Source organism: Schistocerca cancellata, chromosome 1 (assembly GCF_023864275.1).
Source record: "Schistocerca cancellata isolate TAMUIC-IGC-003103 chromosome 1, iqSchCanc2.1, whole genome shotgun sequence".
Taxonomy (NCBI): domain Eukaryota; kingdom Metazoa; phylum Arthropoda; class Insecta; order Orthoptera; family Acrididae; genus Schistocerca; species Schistocerca cancellata.
In genome coordinates, this window is record NC_064626.1 from 733,403,183 (window position 1) to 733,425,230 (window position 22,048).

At 40.4% G+C, this 22,048-nt stretch overlaps 1 protein-coding gene across 2 annotated transcripts in view; it reads right to left on the reverse strand.

Annotated features, from left to right (window-relative positions):
* The window catches only part of LOC126185412 (nonsense-mediated mRNA decay factor SMG9), a 103,594-nt gene that overhangs the window by 16,005 nt on the left and 65,541 nt on the right, over window positions 1–22,048 (reverse strand). For both annotated transcript variants that reach the window (XM_049928129.1, XM_049928128.1), the window contains exon 7: window positions 16,557–16,704. In XM_049928129.1, coding sequence (XP_049784086.1) covers window positions 16,557–16,704 — 148 coding nt within the window. The remainder of the gene's footprint in view (window positions 1–16,556; window positions 16,705–22,048) is intronic.

The window sequence follows — 22,048 nt, forward strand, 5'->3', positions numbered from 1 at the left end:
TCCATTTGATTGTCAGTTAAAACAGGTGGCAAATCTGTTGGTAGATGAGCTACTGCTTTCTTGTCTGAAAATAAAACACAGTCTACTAGATAAAGTAATTGGAGCGATGATAAATCTTCTCACCAAGCGGCGGCAGAACAATGCACTTATAGAGGTACCGCAGTTTGCAAGCTTTTGGAGCCAGTGCCTCCTTCTTCTAGCAGAAGGGTTGAAGGGAAAAAAGAATGATGAAGAAAAAGGACTGGTGAGATGTAGGAAAATAGGTAGAGTTTGGAAAAGTCACCCTGAACCCCAGGTCAGGGGAGACCTACTGGATGGGATGAAATGGAAAGACTGATTGTTGGGGACAGCACAGGACAAGGCTTGAAAACCTGAGAGCTTAAAGGTGGAAGACAGGGTAATACAGAATACAGAGATTACTGTCAGAACATCGTGCACGAGTTAATAAGAGCTGAAAGCTCAAAAGCATTGTATGTGATACGAGGTCGGAAGAGGATGGCAAAAAATAGACAGGTCAGCAAATGAAAGCTATGGGAGTGAAGAATTGCTGAGACCAAAGAAACTAATGTAAGAAGAATTATGTTAATTAAGAAATTAACATAAATTAAGACCAGGTGCGTGGCAAGAAAATATGACATGTTACGTCAGTTCGTACATGTGGAATTCTGAGAAACTGGTGTCTTAGGAGGAAGAATCCCAATGGCATGTGTGGTGAAACTGGCATCAAGGTCTCAACTGTCGTGTTGTGGAGCATGCTCTGCAACAGGATAATGTATATTGCTAGCAAACATGCTCTACCTATGCTCACTCATCCTAAATGATAACCTGATGCTAGTAATGCTGATGTAAAAGGCCAAACAGTGTTTACACAACAGCTGTTATAAGACGTGTCATTTCACAGGTGACTCTCCCTCTGATAGTATACATTTTGCCAATACAGGACTGATGTAGTTGGTAGTAGGAGGGTGCATAGGGCAAGTCTTACAGTGGGGACAATCACTAGGTAGGAAGATAGGTGCAGAAGGATCACAGGGTCTCGCAATAATATTGCGGAGACTGGGAGGGCAACAGGAAAATACTCACCACAACTAGAATGGCCTCAGTTTGTCATGAAAGACTGGAGCTGAATTCAGAACAATGACGCTCTCGTGCACTTGACACAAAATTGAGGAGTTGAATGGTGAGTGGTGGTTCTCCAGCCTCATCACAGAGACCGGGTTTTGGGGCTGCTCCTGTAAGCACATGTGGTCAGTATTATCCCCTATTGGTGTCCTTCGTGTCCTTTAGGTGTGGCAACCACAACAGTTTGGAATAAAAAAGATGAGTCCAAGAAACTTCACCACGTCTTTAAAAAGGTAGAATGATGTCCTTCATATGCAAGTCAGATAAATTAAAAATGTGATGAGAATGAATAAAATTATAATACACTCATGCGCGCGCGCTCCCACACTCACCCCCAAGCATGTGCGCACTCCCACGGTTGCCCTCAAGCGCGCGCGTTCACATGCACACATGAACACCCGCGTGCGCTTGCGCACATCACACACACACACACACACACACACACACACACACACACACACACACACACACATCCATGCACGGGCACTCGCACGCACGCACGCACGAACCTATGCGCGCGCGCACACACACACACACACACACACACACACACACGCACCTGTGGAAAATGTTGCTGCCCAATCCTCCAATCTCCTCATGTAAGTTGCAACTGACGAGTCACCATTCCAGTGTTGGTGAAGGAACACAACACTGCAAAATCAGCCACAAATAAGGATCACTGCACAGTGCTTCTTACCATACATTTTACGCTGTTTATGGCTATGGCAAAGAGGATAAAACTTAAAACACTTCCTAGTGAACACTATCCTCCTACTCAAAACTATGCAACGGCATGTTAATAACTTGGTGCCTAAAAATGTGCTTATATAAGAAGGACTGAATGAATATGGGGAAGTGAGCACAAAGGCCCCATCGATGGGGCTGTATCTCGAAGTAGTGTCATATACCTCATTAATGCGAAATAATATACCTATACAATGAGGTTTGTGTGGGAAGCTTGCTGGATAGACGCGCCTCTAGCAAGGTTAGGTTGTCAATAGTGGATTGAGGTCTCCTGAAATCAAACTGAGAGCAGCTATGGAACTGTCTAGTCTCTTAACATCCAGAACAGATGATGGTTAATCTTTCACTCCAAGGTCTTCCCTACACAGCTTGTAAAGGCAACACTTCGATAACTACAGGACAAGTTCAGTCTTTTCCTGGTTTAAGGAGAGGTATCAAAATTGCTCCCCTCAAGAATTGGGACATTGGCCTGTCTACCACATTGAATTAACCCACTGTAAGAGGATTTCCTGTGACACGGATTTCAAGTTTCATAGCATGTTGTACCATATTTGGTCATGAGCAGGCATATCAGGAGCCTCAGACAGCCTTATTCCAGCTCCCACATGGAGAATGGGGAGTTATAGGACTCAGAATTGTTAAACCTGAAGTCCAACTCACCCGTTTCCATGGTGGCAAGGTAATCACAGAACTCTGGATCTTGGGTGGCAGTGGCAGTAGTCATCACAAAATGGTTAGCCATCGTCTGGATTATGTCTCTGGATGTTGTTCAGGGTGTGTACACAGACAAAGTTAATTAATTAATTAGTTCCCAGATTTTACCCGGACTTTCTGCCCCCCCCCCACATGAAAATACGCTTTTTCCATGTTAAGTGGTAATATACTTTCCCTTGGATCTGTAAAAAACACAAATCCTTTTAATGGTAAAAGTATTATATACCAGCAGAGAACTTTAGGAAATGAAACCCACCAAAAAACAAAACGTTTTGGAAACATCTTTGATGTGTGGCAAAACGTACACTGCAAATTTTTGTTTTACAGAAGTATAAATACAAATTCCACCAATCACAGCATGGTAATTTCCAATGTACTGAAATCGAGACTGTGATGCACTTTCGTCAGTCAATCATAGCTCAAGTTATGTTATTCATCAGCCAATGTCAGCAGATATTCAGAGCAGAGGACTTGTGATGTAGTCAGCCAATGGTAACATCACTGTTAAGTAGTGCGAACACACAAACAGGAAAAATTAATGGTTTAAATTTATATAAATTCAATACAGCTACATGACAAGCTAACTTTCACCTATAATTCTGGTCATCAAAACTTCTTTGCTGTTTCCTCCAAGGGTATGGTTAGGCTTGATCCTATGAGGACAGCTTAAATTGCAGCAGCTGAATTTTCTGACAAGCCCGATTATAAATTTCACTGCTGTGTACTGAACATTTTGTGGGTTATCTGGCTGAAGTAAGTTCTGATGAGTACTTCAGTTTTCTACAAGAAAGTCAGTTCCACGTCAAATTTCTGAAGAATTCACCTTGCACTTTTTGTCTAGGATAATTATAGTTTTTGTCTTTGTTATTGCATACTTTTTAATTTTTGAAAGAACTAAAATAAATATGAAAAGCTTATCTTGAAGCTTGGTCTTTTTCAGCATGTTAACCTTTAAAATAATTACATCAAACACAAATATGCTTCTAAGTTATAAATAATGACATAAATGTCTGGTCTTCTGGGCCCAAAATTTTTCTAAGTAGCTGGTTCTCAAAGTGTTAAATTTTGAATGAGGGTCAAATGCTCCATGACTTAAGAAATTAATTGCACATTCTCCCACGTAATATAAAACAACTTGCGTAAAAGGAAATTTACTTTGAAAGTAATGCTCCTCAAATGATCAATCACATTATTTTCCCATGAGCTGTTATAACAGTAAACAACTGTGATGTAACTTTCAACAAAAGCAGTATGTTGTTATGAAGTGTTGCATAATCTCCATCCTACGGCCTTTGCCCCATCTTGCTGTCAGCAGACACTTGGATGTGCAGTTTGTTTTGTTGTATTTTCTTTCAACTGAAAGTTTATTTTGGTGTTATTCTCTCATTTACATTTCCTTGCTGCAGTGGCAAAGTAAAATCCTTTGTTAAAGTACCAGTTATTACCAGTCAAAATGAGAAAAATTGGATGAAAAAATTCCAAGGTTTTTCCCTGATTTCCTGGAGTTTATAAGCCTGACTATTTGAAGGCACCCCTGTTTCAACACTGCTGCCATATGACTGCTTCTGCCAGAAATTTTCCTGATGGCTTCCCATACTTCCATAGAGCAAGTGGAGTGGTTGAGAGTCCACAAACACTTGCCATGACCTTTTACTGCTCCCCTTGGTGCAATGAGCTTTGACTCTTGCTAATCAAAAGACTGCGAGGTTTTCTGCCATTGGGCAGCAGAGCTGCATGTTTGACCTGGATTGCTGAGTGGCGATGCACAGCTCCTGAGGCACCATGAAGCACTCTAAAACTTGACTCCTGGCACAAGTAAAGTGTGAGCCCCATAATACATTACAAGCACTGGAATCTTCCAGTTGGAGAAAAGGGCAGGGGAGTTGCTCTATAAGTCTCACAATATGTAACTATCTGTGGTGGTAAACAGAGAGCAGATTGTAATCCATTGACCCATGACAGGTGGCGTTCCTGAGCTAGGAGTTTCAGTTCCTCCACATTTATTGGCATGTGTATATTATGAGGGGGGGGGGGGGTACTTTACCCTGTCTCTCTTGTGGGATGAGGAGTCTGCTACAGTTGGAGCCTCAGTCTGGTGACAAAATGGTTGCCTCAAGCAGAACTCATACTCCATTGGCTCTAAAGCCCAATCATAAGAATCATCAAATAGAACGGGTTCTACATGGTCTGACAGTTTATGACCTGTCTTCTTCTGAAGCTGATGCTTCTTGTTTGGTCCGTTCACCACAAAAGGTGTTATAGCAACAAACATGAGAGGGGTAGTGTCAGTGTTGGTCTGTTTACTGGAGTCTGTCATTTTGAGATGCTGAAAGACCCTCAATGTTGGCAATCATGGCCTTTTCTGATGTCCTGGGATGGAGCCATGGGTTCCAAAATAAGAGCCCTTTTAAAACAGCACTAACAAACGCGCGTAGTAGTACCGACATTAGCAACCTCCTTTTATGTAGAGGCATTGTGTTCATAACATTATTGCATGGAATGATATACAATGTGCTACTTGATGTATATATTCATTCTTGGAATGACATGATATTGATATAATTGTTCAAAAAATGACGATGTCCAAGACTGTAAAGTTAACATGGACAAATAAACATTATTGTTATTTCTCTCCCCTCTCAGACACCACGTCTGGTCAAAACTGGAAAGTGATGCGGACCTTGATCAAGCGCGACTTCCTTTTAACTGTACGGTATATGTTACATTGCATTTAGGAACTTTCAGGTAATTGAGCATGTATCAATAATTACAGATTTCTGTAGTTGTATATATAAGTTTGGATGTAGCTGTATTGCATTGATGTACTGGTGGATATTGTGTGGTATGACTCCTGTAGTTGATAGTATAATTGGTATAATGTCAGCTTTATCCTGATGCCACATGTCCTTGACTTCCTCAGACAGTTTGATGTATTTTCCAATTTTTTCTCCTGTTTTCTTCTGTATATTTGTTGCATTGGGTATGGATATTTCGATTAGTTGTGTTAATTTCTTCTTTTTATTGGTGAGTATGATGTCAGGTTTGTTATGTGGTGTTGTTTTATCTGTTATAATTGTTCTGTTCCAGTATAATTTGTATTCATCATTCTCCAGTACATTTTGTGGTGCATACTTGTATGAGGGAACGTGTTGTTTTATTAGTTTATGTTGTATGGCAAGTTGTTGATGTATTATTTTTGCTACATTGTCATGTCTTCTGGGGTATTCTGTATTTGCTAGTATTGTACATCCGCTTGTGATGTGATCTACTGTTTCTATTTGTTGTTTGCAAAGTCTGCATTTATCTGTTGTAGTATTGGGATCTTTAATAATATGCTTGCTGTAATATCTGGTGTTTATTGTTTGATCCTGTATTGCAATCATGAATCCTTCCATCTCACTGTATATATTGCCTTTTCTTAGCCATGTGTTGGATCCGTCTTGATCGATGTGTGGCTGTGTTAGATGATACGGGTGCTCGCCATGTAGTGTTTTCTTTTTCCAATTTACTTTCTTCGTATCTGTTGATGTTATGTGATCTAAAGGGTTGTAGAAGTGGTTATGAAATTGCAGAGGTGTAGCCGATGTATTTATATGAGTGATTGCTTTGTGTATTTTGCTAGTTTCTGCTCGTTCTAGAAAGAATTTTCTTAAATTGTCTACCTGTCCATAATGTAGGTTTTTTATGTCGATAAATCCCCTTCCTCCTTCCTTCCTGCTTAATGTGAATCTTTCTGTTGCTGAATGTATGTGATGTATTCTATATTTGTGGCATTGTGATCGTGTAAGTGTATTGAGTGCTTCTAGGTCTGTGTTACTCCATTTCAGTACTCCAAATGAGTAGGTAAATATTGGTATAGCATAAGTATTTATAGCTTTTGTCTTATTTCTTGCTGTCAATTCTGTTTTCAGTCAATTCTGTTATTATTATTATTATATTATTATTACTATTATTATTATTATTTGTATATGCCGATAACAGTCCTCTTTCTCAAGGACATGGTGCAAAATGATGAATGAGGCTCTCAGTTTTATATGAAACTTTGATTATTTCAAATGTATTTGCTACTTGGTAAGTGATGTCCTGGCAATCTTTCATGCACATTTAATACAAAGGAACCAGTGTAAACTGTTATGAAGTTTGTTAATGTAATGTTTCTGGTAAAGTTTCACACATGACACAGCATTGTTTGGCTGTTTTTGTATGTTGTATTTCCATCTTAGAACTGCTGAAGACAGAATTGTGTTTGTAAATCATAGCTGTGTTTGTAATTGTATCAGTCAAGGGACCTGATGTGTTAGTAAAAAAGGAACTTCTCATGTGTGTGTTCAGAATCTAGAAACTAACGTATGACATGAAGGTCTTAATGTTCATGTACTTGTTTCCATTTACCTCATCAGAACCACTCGAGTATGTAAAAACATTAAAATCTGAAGGTGTCGCCCTAGCTTCACTGTAAATAGTTACAAACTGTACTCAAAGACTGTAACACAGACAGTTACATTAAGACAAAGACTGAAAACACAAATGCCCACTGTAGCATTCCACATCAGTTTTATTTATCTGTGGTCATGTAATTTTTAAGCTCTCACTGTTAAATGAGTTAAGTAATCCTATAAAATAAATAAATGTGATTGTGAGCTGTTCTGTTTAGTTGACACAAAAATCTGTCCACTTCTTAATAAATACCAGTAGTTACTTCTAGTTGGGCCTGCTGATGCCTGCCCCATTCTAATCACAAAATACCTCGCTGACCACACAGTTGTAATCATATGACTGAGGCATCCACAGCCATATTTCTCCAAATTTGCAAGATTTCATTACTCCCAGGAGCATGTCAAATGTGTACCAAAGTTTCCTACTCTCTGTAAGTATTCATGAATGATAATATGACACAGCACAGTTAAGTTGGCAGATATTTTTCTCACTGAGTGCAGACAGTATGTTGTTTGGTGTTGGGAATGAGACAGTTATTTATTTCCTTAGGGCACTCATTTTGATTAAAAGATGAATACTTGTTGGCACTGTAATAAAATGGAATCATAGATCAGGCTTCCAAGGTATTACTTTCCAATGTATTTGAAAATCTCTTGAACAACATTAAGTGATAAGTTCACCTAGTTCAATTGTGATGACATTGTAGTTAAAGGATAATTTGACAATGCTGCTACTGAATATATTCAGTGGCTTTGCTTCATGAAGGCTTTTTCAATTCCAGTCACTCCATAGTATTGTGACTGCATGTACTAAGCAACCACTAACTAATAGGTCATGTTTAACTGAAACCATACCACACTGTCAACACACTCTCTTGGAATCTTCTGTCACAATTACTGTGACGTCTTAGAGAATAACATATTAAAAGTAAATCAAACAATGGAAAATCCAGGATGGAATGTAACAATATTGTGAAAAGAAAAGTTGCACCATATAGTGGAGATGCTCAGTCACAGATAGGCATCACAAAAAGACTGTCACAAATATTGCTCTCGGCCAGTAAGGCCTTCGTCAAAATCAGATGACAAACACACACTCATGCAAATGCAACTCACACACACAGCTGCAGTCTCAGGCAACTGAGGCCACACTGCAAGCAGGAACACTAGTGCATGTTGGGAGTGGCGACTGGGAGGGGGTAAGAAGGAGGCTGGGTCAGGAGGGGGGGGGGGGATAGTAGGGTAGGGGTGGCAAACAGTGACGTGCTATTGGGGACCACTTAGGGACAAGGTGGAAAAAGGGTAGGGTAGGGTAGCTATGTGCAGTCAGGAGGTTAGATGGAGGGGAGCAGAGAGGTGGGGGTGGAGGGGGGGGGGGGGGGGGGAAAGAGATAGCAGAAAAGGAGAGAAGTACAAAGACTGGGTGTGATGGAGGAATGAGGGCTGTGTAGTGCTGGAATGGGAACACAGAAGGGGCTGGATGGGAGAGGACAATGACTAAATAAAGGTCGAGATCAGGAGGGTTACAGGAACGTAGGATATATTGCAAGGGAAGTTCCCACCTGTGCAGTTCAGAAAAGCTGGTGTTGGTGGGAAGGATCCATATGGCACAGGCTGTGAAGCAGTCATTGAAATGAAGGATGTATGTTTGGCAGTGTGCTTGTTTCTTGGCCACAGTTTGTGGCCATTTATGCACACAGATAACTTGTTGGTTGTCTTGCCCACATAGAATGCAGCACAAAGGTTGCAGCTTAGCTTGTAGATCACGACTGGTTCCACAGGTAGGCTTGCAATTAATGAGATAGGTGACATCTGAGACTGTACTGGAGTAGGTGGTGGTGGTGGTGGTGGTGGTGGTGGTGGTGGTGGTGGGAGGATGTATGGGACAGGTCTTGCATCTAGGTCTATTACAGGGATAGGAGCCAAGAGGTAAGGGGTTGGGAGCAGGGTTGTGTAAGGACGAACATGTAGGTTTGGTGGACGGCGAAATACCACTGTGAGAGTGGTGGGAAGGATAGTGAGCAGGGTGTTTCTCATTTCAGGGCATGACAGGAATTAGTCGAAATCCTGGTAGAAAATGTAATTCATTTGCTCTAGTCCTGGGTGGTACTGAGTTATGAGGGGAATGCTCTCCTGTGGCTGGACAGTGGGGCATCGTGAGGTGGTGGAAAACTGGAAAGATTGGAAAGATAAGGCACAGGAGATTTCTTTTTGTACAAGTTTGGGATCATAATTACGGTCTGTGAAGGCTTCAGTGAGACCCTCGGTATATTTCGAGAGGGACCATTCCTCACTGCAGATGTAATGACGATGAGTGGCTAGACTGTATGAAAGGACTTTTTGGTATGGAATGGGTGGCAGCTGTCAAAGTGGAGGTATTGCTGGTGGTTAGTAGGTCTCATACAGACAGACGTACTGATGTAACCATCTTTGAGGTGGAGGTCAACATCTAGGAAGGTGGATTGTTGGGTTGAGTAAGACCAGATGGAGCACATGAGGGAGAAGTTGAGGTTCTGGAGGAATCTGGTTAGGGTGTCCTCGCCCTCGATAGAAGTTACACAGATGTTATAAATAAATCGGAACCAGGTGAGGGGTTTAGGATTCTGGGTGTTTAGGAAGGATTCCTCTAGATGGCCAATGAATAGGTTAGCATAGGATGGTGCAATGCGGGTGCCTACTGTCGTACCCCAGATTTGTTTGTAGGTAATGCATTCGAAGGAGACGTAATTGTGGGTAAGGATATGGTTGGTCATGACGACTATGAAGGAGGTGGTTGGTTTGGAATCTGTCAGGCATTGGGAAAGGTAGCGTTTAATGGTGGTAAAGCAATGGACATTAGGGATGTTAACTCTTTGCCATCCACGTATTTCGTACAAACTGATTCACCTGGTGCCGGCAGCACTAATTCAGATTACTTGGCTTGTCGCCGGCCGTTCTTGATGTTATCGGGAGATTATAAATTGTTAAGTGATACTAATCTCATCGTTAGTTCTTATAAGTTGTCAACCCTCTTCCCCTACTTTTGTGGAATTTCGAAGATATTCATAAGTAAATAAATACAAAAATTCTTTGGTCAAATATTTGTTTATTTGAACTTTTTGGAAAAATAATCAATTACGCATTGCACTTTGAAAAGCCGGTCAGGATTATCCAGTTTATTGTTGTTGTCGGAAAAATGTAAAAATGATAATATTTGACTGAATCGGATGCGGGACATAGTTTTGCGAAATATCGGTGCGTCTATGAACTGATTCAGTGACCAATAATCATTGACCCTTGCCTTTTTTACAATTCCCATACAGATAGCATGCCCAAACCATTTTCTAAGTTCAGGTGCCATAACGTCGACAAATTTGGCATTTTTTATTCATTTTCTTCTATTGCAATTTTGACTGTAGTACTTGTTGGTTTCATTACTAATATATTCAAATAGATTGTTCCTAATATATAATTCGACGATATCCTCAACGTTCTCTGTATCTTTGGGAAATATGTTTGGACCTGAAGATCCTTCAAATTTATTATTGGTCCTCAGTAAATCAAAGTCTGACCACTGTGCACTGTCTTCTTTGTCTGATTCAACCGAATCAGTTGGCAACCGAAGAGTTTGCTGAATTCTTCTTGGACGTATTTCACTATCTTCCAATGCTTCTGCTCCACTTTCATTTTTTCAATATCCAATGTATTGTTCCCAATTGGCCAAGTCGTCCAGAACATCAGACAAGACATTCACGCATTCATCGTAAATGATCGTATCGTCTCTTTCGTCTGCCATTATGAATGGGCACAAGTACTTATAAAAACAAAAAACTTGTTGATGTGTGTAACTTATTGTTACCTAAACAAAACACCAACAGAATGCAAAAGATACTAATGTGCTGTCACCGACCACTGCACGATACTATGCTCACGACACCACTGTGGTGTCGCCGGCAGTTGACTGCTATTTCGTGCACGACACCACTATGGTGTCGCCGGATGGCATAGTGTTAATGTAAAGGGAGGTGGAATCAATAGTGATGAGCAGGGAATCATGTGGTAAAGGGACAGGAACTGCGGAGAGTTGGTGGAGAAAATGGTTGATATCTTTTATATAGGAGGGTAAGTTCCGGGTAATAGGTTGAAGGTGTTGGTCTACAAGAGCAGCAGAGATTCTCTCAGTAACTGGCCACTTGGGGGCATCCTGGGTGGTTGGATTTATGAACTTCAGTAAGCATGTAGCAGGTGGGAGGGTAGGGAGTGGTAGGGGTGAGCAGAGAGATGGGCTCCGGGGAGGAGTTCTGGGATGGGCCTAAGGATTTGAGGAGTGACTAGAGATCCTGTTGGATTTCTGGAACGAGGTCACTGTGGCAAGGTTTGCAGGTTGATGTATGTGACAGCTGGCGGAGTCCTTCTGCCAGATAATCCTTGCGGTTCAAAACAAAAGTGGTGGAGCCTTCATCTGCAAATAGGATTATAAGATCAGGATCAGTTTTTAGATGGTGGCCTTTGGTTCTTTCAGCGGACGTAAGGTTAGTTCGCATGTTGAAGGATTTGGGGAATGATGGTGAGGTATGGTTCAAGGTTAAGAAATTCTGGAAAGTTATTTTCAGGGGCAGATTTGGGAGCAGGGGGGATGGATCACAATTGGATGGAGGAGTGACTGAGTTAGGCAGGGTTCAACATTGGTCCTTAGTTGAGTCTGATTGGTAGGGTTGGTGGCAAAAATGTTTTTCCACTGAAGGGACTGGGAGAAGGAGAGAAGGTCTTTAACAATCCTGCTTGATTGAATTTGGTAGTGAGACAAAAGGCGAGGCTTTCGGAAAGGACTGATATTTCTGTGGGGGCTAAGAATTCTGGAGGAAAGATTCGCGGCTGTGTTTCAGATCTGTTTAGGGTCTGGATTCTGTTTGGTGGTGGGAGGAAATTTTGGAGGGTGAGGTAAATATAGTAGGTCTGCGAGACAGGGTTTGGCAGCTATGGGGGAAGGGGGGGGGGGACGTGGAGGAGGTTTGGAGGTTGTTGTAGAGCGGATGGATAGTGGTACTCCAAGACGGGAATAGGGAGTGAGCAGGGTGGAGAGATTTTTGAGTTGGCCTTGTAAGTAGAAGTAAAAGTATCTTGACCCTATCATGGCTCCCAGTACAGTGAGATGAAGTATTTTAGTCTATCCTTTCTTGCATTATTTTACAAGGGTCGCTCCAAAAGAAATGCACACTATTTTTTTTTTAAATATCCATCTTTTATTCTACATGTATGAATGTTTTACAGTGTGTAGATACATCCTTTAGGAACAACATTTTCATTTCCAATCCCTCTCAATTGCCTTATGCCATCTTGGAACCAGCGCCTGTATACCCACATGGTAAAATTCTGGACCAACCTGTTGGAGCCACTGTTTCACAAGGGAGTCATCATCTTGAAACCTTGTTCCATGAAGAGAGTCTTTCAGTTTCCCAAAGAGATGGAGCAGGGGCAGGACTGTAAGGCGGGTGTTTCAGTGTTGTCCATCCAAGTTTTGTGATCGCTTCCATGGCTTTTTGACTGACATGTGGCCATGCATTATCATGCAACAGCAAAACATCCTGCTTTTGCTGATGTGGTTGAACACGACTCAGTCAAGCTTGAAGTTTCTTCAGTGTCGTCACATATGCATCAGAATTTATGGTGGTTCCACTTGGCATCATGTCCACAAGCAAGAGTCCTTTGGAATTGAAAAACACCGTAGCCACAACTTTTACAGCAGAAGGTGTGGTTTTGAATTATTTTTTTTTTCTTGGGTGAATCTGTATGATGCCACTCCACTGATTGCCTCTTCATCTCTGGTGAAAAATGATGGAGCCATGTTTCATCACCTGTCACAATTCTTCCAAGAAATTCTTCTCCTCCATTCTCGTACTGTTCCAAAAGTTCGCTGCATACCGTTTTTCTCGTTTCTTTGTGAACCACTGTCAACATTCTGGGAATCCACCTGGCACAAACCTTTTTTAACGCCAACACTTTCAGTATTCTGCAAACACATCCTTCCCCTATCCCAACATAGCATGACAATTTGTTCACTGTGATGCGTCTGTCAGCAGTCACCAATCCATTAACTCTCTGCACATTGTCTGGAGTGTGTGCAGTATGAGGCCTGCCGCTGCGAGGACAATCCTCAATATTGCCGTGCCCACTTTCATTGAGCAACCTGTTTGCACACCGACTAACTGTACTGCGATCGACAGCAGCATCTCCATACACCTTTTTCAACCTCTTGTGGAAGTTTTCCACTGCCTCGTTTTCACAGCACAGGAATTCTGTGACAGCACATTGCTTCTGACGAATGTCAAGTGTAGCAGCCATCTTGAAGACATGCTGTGATGGCGCCACTCACGGGAACAGGTTGAACTAAGTTTGAAAACAAGTGGAAGGATGTATCTAAACACCGTAAAACTTTCACACATGCAGAATGAAAACTGTATTTTTACAAAAATAGTGTGCATTTCTTTTGGAGTGACCCTCCAGTTTATTCCTGATGCACCAATATGTCATCCCCTTCAGAGCACTGAGTGAGTGCCCAAAATGCATGTGGTTCAAATCTTTCGGGCAGTCAGAACATTAACAATCTCCCACTCTCCCTCCCCTCCCCCTCACATCTCTCTCTCTCTCTCTCTCTCTCTCTCTCTCTCCCCCCCCCCCCCCCCTCCATCTCCTTCCCCCAACTATTGCTTGTATCAAGACGAAAATATTTAATATTGCAATAAATGTCTACACTATTGTTTATTTCATAGATTTACTTGCACATGGATTATATTTTTCATCATTGGGTAATTCCGTGACAGGATACAGAACTACATTTTATTTCAGCTATTATCTTAAGGTTATGTCCAAATACAGTATAGCGTTTATCACTGTCCTCATCCCACAACATGTTACAAGGAATTTTTATTGTTCACTCCATATCTTATTCGGCATAATTCATCTGAGACAGCAGACACAAATTGTATTGTAACATAATATATTTGCAGTTTTTGAGGATTAATTTACTTAAATTGTTTTACAAATTTTATTTACAATTTCAATAGTTTTGTGACACGAAAACACAAATTTTTCTCCAACTTGAACAACCTAATTTACTGAAGACATTGCATTCTCTATGTGTGGTTTTAATGCTTAAGTACTGAAAAAGGGTCTAGTCCACAGTGAACAAGGCCCCCTTGTGTGACACGGCTCCATGACATTACCTATTACACAAGTGTCCTAAACCCTTGCCAGTGGCTGCCACTTGAGTGATTTGGTCTTCACAGGCCATACCACGGTCACTCTGCAATCCTGTCACCTCATCACCGTGACTCATCAAATCACACTACCATAACACGGGGCTTCAAACCCTTGCACATGCAAGAAATAACCAGCATCTTTTAACTCGTTACCAATTACACCCTCTTTTCGACTAAATTATGGGATTGTTGAATACACTTAATATCCCCAGCAGTAAGCCTCCTCACCTCATGGTTCTTTTGAATTGTAACTTCATCCTGCCCCAGCCGTTCTGTGATCTTTAGGTCCCCAATTTGGACAACACATCTCTCCATGAGTGTGTCATAATCTTTCATCAATGTAGTCAGCAGTTCCATGGAATGGGGAAGCTTTATACAAGCTACCATGCACTTAGTGGGTTACCAGGACTAGTGCATACATAATTTTAAAAAAATCTCACTGCTGGTTTTGCAGTCCATACCTGGCACACTTTCCCATGACCTAAATGCCAAAGTCAGCCTGTGTTTAAGGATAGAAGCAGTTAATTCCAGTTGGGGCTGCTGACAGGCAACACTTTTCCAAGCAATATCTGTAGGCAACCATAGGATGTGTGGGAAGTGACTCATGTGCTGTCTGCAGTGACATGGTGATAGCAGCCAGTGAGAGGAGCTTGGTCCTTCTGGACTCGGTTTCCAGGCTGGCAGGATGTGATTCTTCCTCTTGCTCCTTTCCTACTTTTTAGACTTCAGTCCATCTCAGTACAGCTGCAATGGCTCTTCCAGGTGGTTTGTGGCTTATGTACCTTCCCTAGGATGTGCCCCTTGCATTCTATCTGCTGAATATATAAGTTTTTAATTGTCAAAATCCATGTTTAATTTTAATAGAATTTGGATGCCTACATCCTTCAGTATGCTATCAACTATTATTACTCAGCTCCCCATGCACTGGTACACTAGCGACAAAAACTGGAGAGTAAAATCTGACTCACAAACAAGGAAACAGCTGTATATATGGCTGTTTCTGGTTATGCTTATTCAATACAGATGCAGATATCCAATGAGTAGAACAATGGTACTTTGCTGGGCACCATCATAATAAATATGAAACAGCAACTACTGATTGCTAAACTGGAATATATATTCAACAGCTTTTTGAAAGAATTTAAGATAAGTGGCCTAGGGCAGTGCTGTATGGAACTCTTTACACCACGTTCATGTTCCTGATCACAAAAGAGCTTAAGCATGCCAAACAGCGACCTGTGATTTCTCTTTCTTAGGGAAATGAAATGATTGTGTGGCACTGTCGACTGGGAGGCCCTATCCACAACAGAACTTTGGTCGCTGGGTTGCAAGTCTTATTTCAGATGACGCCACATTGGATGACTTGCGTGTCAGTGGTGATGAGACGATGAGGAGGACAGCATAACACCCAGTCCACATGCAGAGAAAAATCTCCAACCTGGCCAAGAATCAAATCCGGGCCCACTGCATGATAGGCAAACATGTTACCACTCAGCTAAGCAGGCAGACACTTTCTTAGGGAAAAAATAGTTCATAGTTGGGAACCATTTGGAGTCCTCGGAATAAGCTATGAAAGGTAGAATCATTACATCTAGTGTATAAGGAAGGACTTCACAAATTTGAAAATTCATACAAACTTATTCATATGAGTTATAGCCTTCGTCTTGGTGTCATCCTGAAGGAAAATACATCAAGTTTTGATTCAGTTGGTACCCTAGTACAGAATTTTGTGTCTCAAGTGGTAGCGGCAGTTGCAGCAAAGACTCTAACATGCCTCTAACATGCCCAAGCATGCTCACTGTGTGTTTTGGATTAGTGTGCTCAGGTATGCTGGAAAACCTAATGCTGATGACCAAGAATTGAGAACACAGATCATGCAAGATGTAGAACTCCATGCTACCTCTCTGAAGTTCGGGATTTCCCAAATGTTCACTTTCCAGGCCAAGAGGATGCCAATTGCATGGCCCCCCACAGCTACTGGACCGAAACATTTGACTTTTTCTTTTGAGGATTCATCAATGATACCATGTTTGTTACCACCCTTATTGGCTTCTCTACCAGAGATCAGAGCTAGAATCTGTCTTGCAATTGAACAAGTCATGCCTGACATGCTGCACCGAGTTTGGCAATAAATCCGCTTCAGATGGTAAGTGCACCACATGACCAATGGAAGTCACACTGAAACTTTATATATTCATTAATAATGACACAAACTATTTCTGCAAGTTAAATGACTAAATCAATACGAATTTTCAAAGTTGTAAAGTCTTTTTTGACACAGCCTTCATAATTAAAGTATTACCTTCTTCATCAAGATCTGGCAGAAGAAACATGTTGGTTGGTTCCCCACAGACCTCAGGAGACAGTATATTGATGACACTTCCATTAGCAATACCCAGGCCACTCTGCAATTGTAAATTGGACCTGGCAAAGGTTTGGCTGTATACATCCTGAAACAAAAAACAATGTGTATGTAGGTCTTTACTTTTCAATATTCTTTTCTGTTCAGTAGCTCAGTGCTAGAAAACAGAACCAAGATTAGAGGTTCAATCTGAGTCACTCCAGAATTTTCCTGTGTCATTTATCACTTCTGTCACCTCTGGTAATGATTATTAATGTGAAAAATGCCCAATTGCACCATAGTTTGGAGTTCACATTATATCATGTGTCCCTCTACCAATGGCAGAACAAGTCAGTTCAAATGTCAGGGGGAGGCAATGGCATACCATTAGCTAAAGAGCCACACCTAGTAAAGCACTGAGGTGTTCAAGCCAACCTTCAGTTTGGTGACAGATTTACTTTATACAGAGATGCTTCACTCAAACATGAGAGAACAGGTACTATTGTCTATTTTATGGATCTAGGCTATTTGTATGCAATTCATTTATTTATGCCTTGAGCCACTATCCTACCTCTTTTTTACACTGTCTAAATTACAGTGGGTACAAACAGTCAAATTTCCAAAAGTACTGCACAGTAGTTTCTCCTCCCTCCACCTATACTCCCAAACAGTATTTCTGGGAACTCTTTCTAAAATTAAAATAATACATAATATAGCATTTGTAGTACATGTATTCTGTTATAAAATTACATCATTATGTCAAACAGTCAATATAGTGATAAAATTGGTGGAATTGTGTGATATGGTAGAATCCATGGGATCAGCATTGAAAAGTTGTTCTTTTCAATTAACTTTTTTTTCCTCAGTGCAGCTTCAGTAACCTATGCTGCTATTATTATCTACATCACTATATCAGAATGTTAAAAAGTATGTAATAAGTCAAGAAAATAGATAAACCTGTTCGCAACTCGAAGTCTAGTTTGAACATTGCAGCACTTTACTAGGCTTCATCCAAATGCAGGTGGTACCCAAGATGCCACTACTTAGATACCGTATTTACTCGAATCTAAGCCGCACTTTTTTTCCGGTTTTCGTAATCCAAAAAACCGCCTGCGGCTTAGAATCGAGTGCAAAGCAAGCGGAAGTTATGAAAAATGTTGGTACGTGCCGCCACAACTAACTTCTGCCGTCGAATATATGTAGCACTACGCACGCATGCTCTGTAGGCACAAAGATAAATACTGGCGCCAAAACCTCTGCGTCAGTAAATAAATTAAAAAAAAAAAGTGGAAGACGAGTTTTTTTTTCTCCGTCGCGAGTTTCGACCACTGCATTTTCATACATTATCCAACGAAGTAAATACAAATTCCGTATTGTTCATCTTCGAATGTAGCACAATTTCAGTGTACTACGAAAATCTGACTGGCAAGACTGTTTGGGATGTTTGTCAATATGGCCAACTCTACATTCTGAATTTTTTCCTATCTGTGAGAAGAGATGGTTGCTAATAGGAACCTGATGAAATTTGAATCACATACAGTATTCTCTTCACCATAAGAATAATACGGATATAAACATTTTGCCATGTATTCTTTCGTGTTTGCTGCTCTCTCATTTAAATCCTGTCTGCCTAATAAACTACGAAACTAGAGTGAGACAACAGCAAACGCGGAAGAATATACGTATCGTGTCATGTTTATGTTCGTATTATTCTTATGCCTAACAGCGATACAGTCAGAAATGAAGCACGGTAAGTGACTAGATTTTTAAATCTAAGATGACTCTAATTTCTGTGCAGAATTTGATGTAATAAAGAAGAGGCCGCAAAGATTTTCAAACGGAGAAAAATTTTCGCCTAACTCTCGTTCAGAACATGTTCTATCATACGCAGTCTATTATTTGATTCTTGTTGATCATTATCAAAGAAAGCAGCAGTGTAAGTAACAACAAATAGCAGTCTCTTGCCATTGTTTCGCTAATGAGACGATTCCTCACTTTTTTTTAATTGTACGCGGCGGTAGCGCGCACAAAAGCAAGCCATGCCGTGAGCCGCGACAGGCCGTAAACACGCACTATCAGAATGCGACAAACAATGCATGACACAGTGCAGTAATGCATTTTCAGCTTAAGAGTGACGCAAACACCTATAACAAAGAAAACGGCACTTGTCAGCTCAAAGCAAAATAAGCAATCGATTCAAACCAGACGAAGCACGTGAAAAAGGAAGGGCACCCGTATAAATACGGACGGAGCGCCTGACGCATAGCAATGGCTACGTAGTAAAACTTAACTGCTAAGCTTACGACTTGAACCAAACTACTGTAGCAGTATCGTAATTCATTCGACCTAAATTGTGTCTCATATTACAATGGACCAACTTTGTTTCGATTTGGAGGTGCGGCCTAAAACTTTTCTCTCCCCTTGAATTTCGAGTCTCAAATTTCAGGTGCGGCTTAGATTCGGGAAATTTTTTTTCCCTTTATTTCGAGTCTCATTTTTCAGGTGCGGCTTAGATTCGAGTGCGGCTTAGATTCGAGTAAATACGGTAGTAAAGTGAATTTACTCCCCCACTTTTAATGGGACATTAGATGATAAAGGTAAAAAGAAACACAACAGCAGAGCTCCACAAATTTCCTTGTCTTGTGCAACATCAAAATGAAACTGCAATGAAAACTCAATCATTATAAAATGTAAGAGTGTGACATGTGATGTGCATATACCGTATTTACTCGAATCTAAGCCGCACTCGAATCTAAGCCGCACCTGAAAAATGAGACTCGAAATCAAGGAAAAAAAATTTCACGAATCTAAGCCGCACCTGAAATTTGAGACTCGAAATTCAAGGGGGAGAGAAAAGTTTTAAGTCGCACTTCCAAATCGAAACAAAGTTCGTCTAATTGTAATATGAGACACAATTTAGGTCAAATGAATGACGATACAGCTGCAGTAGTTTGGTTCGAGTCGTAAGCTTAGCAGTTAAGGTTTACCAGGTAGCCATTGCTACGCGTCAGGTGCTCTGTCCGTATTTATACCGATATCCTTCCTTTTTCACGTGCATCATCTGGTTTGAATTGATTGCTTATTTTTCTTTGATCTGATAAGCGCCGTTTTCTTTGTTATAGGTGTTTACGTCACTCTAAGCTGAAAATGCATTACTGTACTGTGTCATGCATTGTTTGTTGCATTCTGATAGTGCGTGTTTACGGCCTGTCGCCGCTCGTGGCATGGCTTGCTTTTGTGCGTGCTACCGCCGCTTACAAATAAAAAATAGAGAGGAATCATCTCATTAGCAAAACATTTGTTGTTACTTTTCACTACTGCTTTCTTTGATAATGATCAACAAGAACCAAATAATAGACTGCGTATGATAGATGATGTTCTGAACGAAATTTTAGCGAAAATTTTTCTCCGTTTGAAAATCTTTGCAGGCGCCTCTTTAGTTCATTACATTCTGCACAGAAATTAGAGTCATCTCAGATTTAAAAATCTAGTCAGTTGCCGTGCTTCATTTCTGACTGTATCACTATTAGGCATAAGAATAATACGAATATAAACATGACACAATACGCATATTCTTCCGCGTTTGCTGTTGTCTCACTCTAGTTTTGTAGTTTATTAGGCAGACAGGATTTAAATGAGATAGTAGCAAACACGAAACAATACATGGCAAAATGTTTATATTCGTATTAATCTTATGGTGAAGAGAATATTGCATGTGATTCACAATTCATAAAAGTTCCTTCTCACAAGTAGGAAAAAATTCAGAACGTAGAGTTGGCCATATTGACAAACATCCCAAACAGTCTTGCCAGTCGGATTTTCGTAGTACATTGAAATGCCGCTACATTCAAAGATCAACAATACAGAATTTGTATTTACTTCATTGGATAATGTACCAAGATGCAGTGGTCGAAACTCTGGGCGGAGGAAAAAGGCTCATCTTCCACCCCCTTTTTTTTTTTAATTATTTACTGACGCAGAGGTTTTTGTGCCAGTATTTATCTTTGTGCCTACAAAGCATGCCTGTGTAGCGCTACATATATTCGACGGCAGAAGTTAGTTGTGGCGGCACTCACCAACATTTTTCAGAACTCCCGCTTGCTTTGCACTCGATTCTAAGCCGCAGGCGGTTTTTTGGATTACAAAAACCGGAAAAAAAAGTGCGGCTTGGATTCGAGTAAATACGGTACTCAAAGTTAGAGACATTGACACTACTCAGTTGTTGGAGAAAGTTGTCCTGAGGTTTATGAAGGATGACTCTTTTTGTCATCTGTGGTTGTTCAAATGATGTCATTATCAATGAAGGTTTCCATGCTGTTAATGCCTTAAGAAAAGCTCCACAAAACTGAAACATACAAATACAGTTTTTCGACATGCTCCACAGTATGATGTAATTCAAGCTCCATGTGTTGACACGGCAGTAATAATTGCAAAGTAAACATTATTCAGGTATCTCCAATAGTTTTCAAATTTTTAGTTGACATACATACAAAAATTTAGTGGTGAACTTCACACTAATCATAGTCTTCACCTTAAAAGGCACAGAAAAAACTTTTCATTAATTCAGGTAACAAGTGCCTCAACAGTAAACATGTTTTGAACAGATGGCTCATCAAAAGTCAAGAAACTTTTTAGGAAAAGGCAAGCTATCTTGGACAGGTGGCTTATGAGAAAACAGTGTACTGAAACTTTTTACCACTCTTCCACTACATGCAAACAGGCAATTTCAACAAATGGTTGACAAGAAAAAATAATACAAATACCCCTCTCTAGTCACTAATCAAGAGTTTTTTAGAACATTAGAAGCCTTTGCAGTAATGTCAATGAACTTACAATGGATGTCTATGATCAAGAAGATTTTGATTGCACCAATATTCTACATTTCAATGAGGACCATGTTACTCATGGTCTAGGAAAATTAGCAATGAATACTTCTAACTTGAAAACTTCATTCTGTACAAAAACTGAAGAAACAGGTGGTGTTGCTATCTATGACAGGAACAGTAACAAGTGTAGTGCACTAAGAGCAACATTTCAAAGTGTATGTTATAGACAGCATACACATATTCTTATTTACTGAATGTAATAGTGTATGAGACACTTTCAAGATATTTTAGCCTCTTTTTGAAGCAATTAGACACACTACTTGTGTGCATGTATAGATGTGACAGGTGTGATGGTTCTTGGGTATTTTGTTGTCAATTTTCTGACACATTCTAGTGGCAGATCAGACTCAGAAAATTTGATGTCCACATTTAACCTTACTTCCACAGCCAAATTGTTTACCATAATGTAACACTGTGGTACACTAATTGACACTGTATATACAGCTAATGTAAGTGTTAGTCAAATTCTGAAATGTTTTTCTAATCACAATGGACTAAAACTCATTATTAATTATGTAAATATTAGGAAGAATCTAACTGAGCCTACTGGAATATAGTATGGAGGAT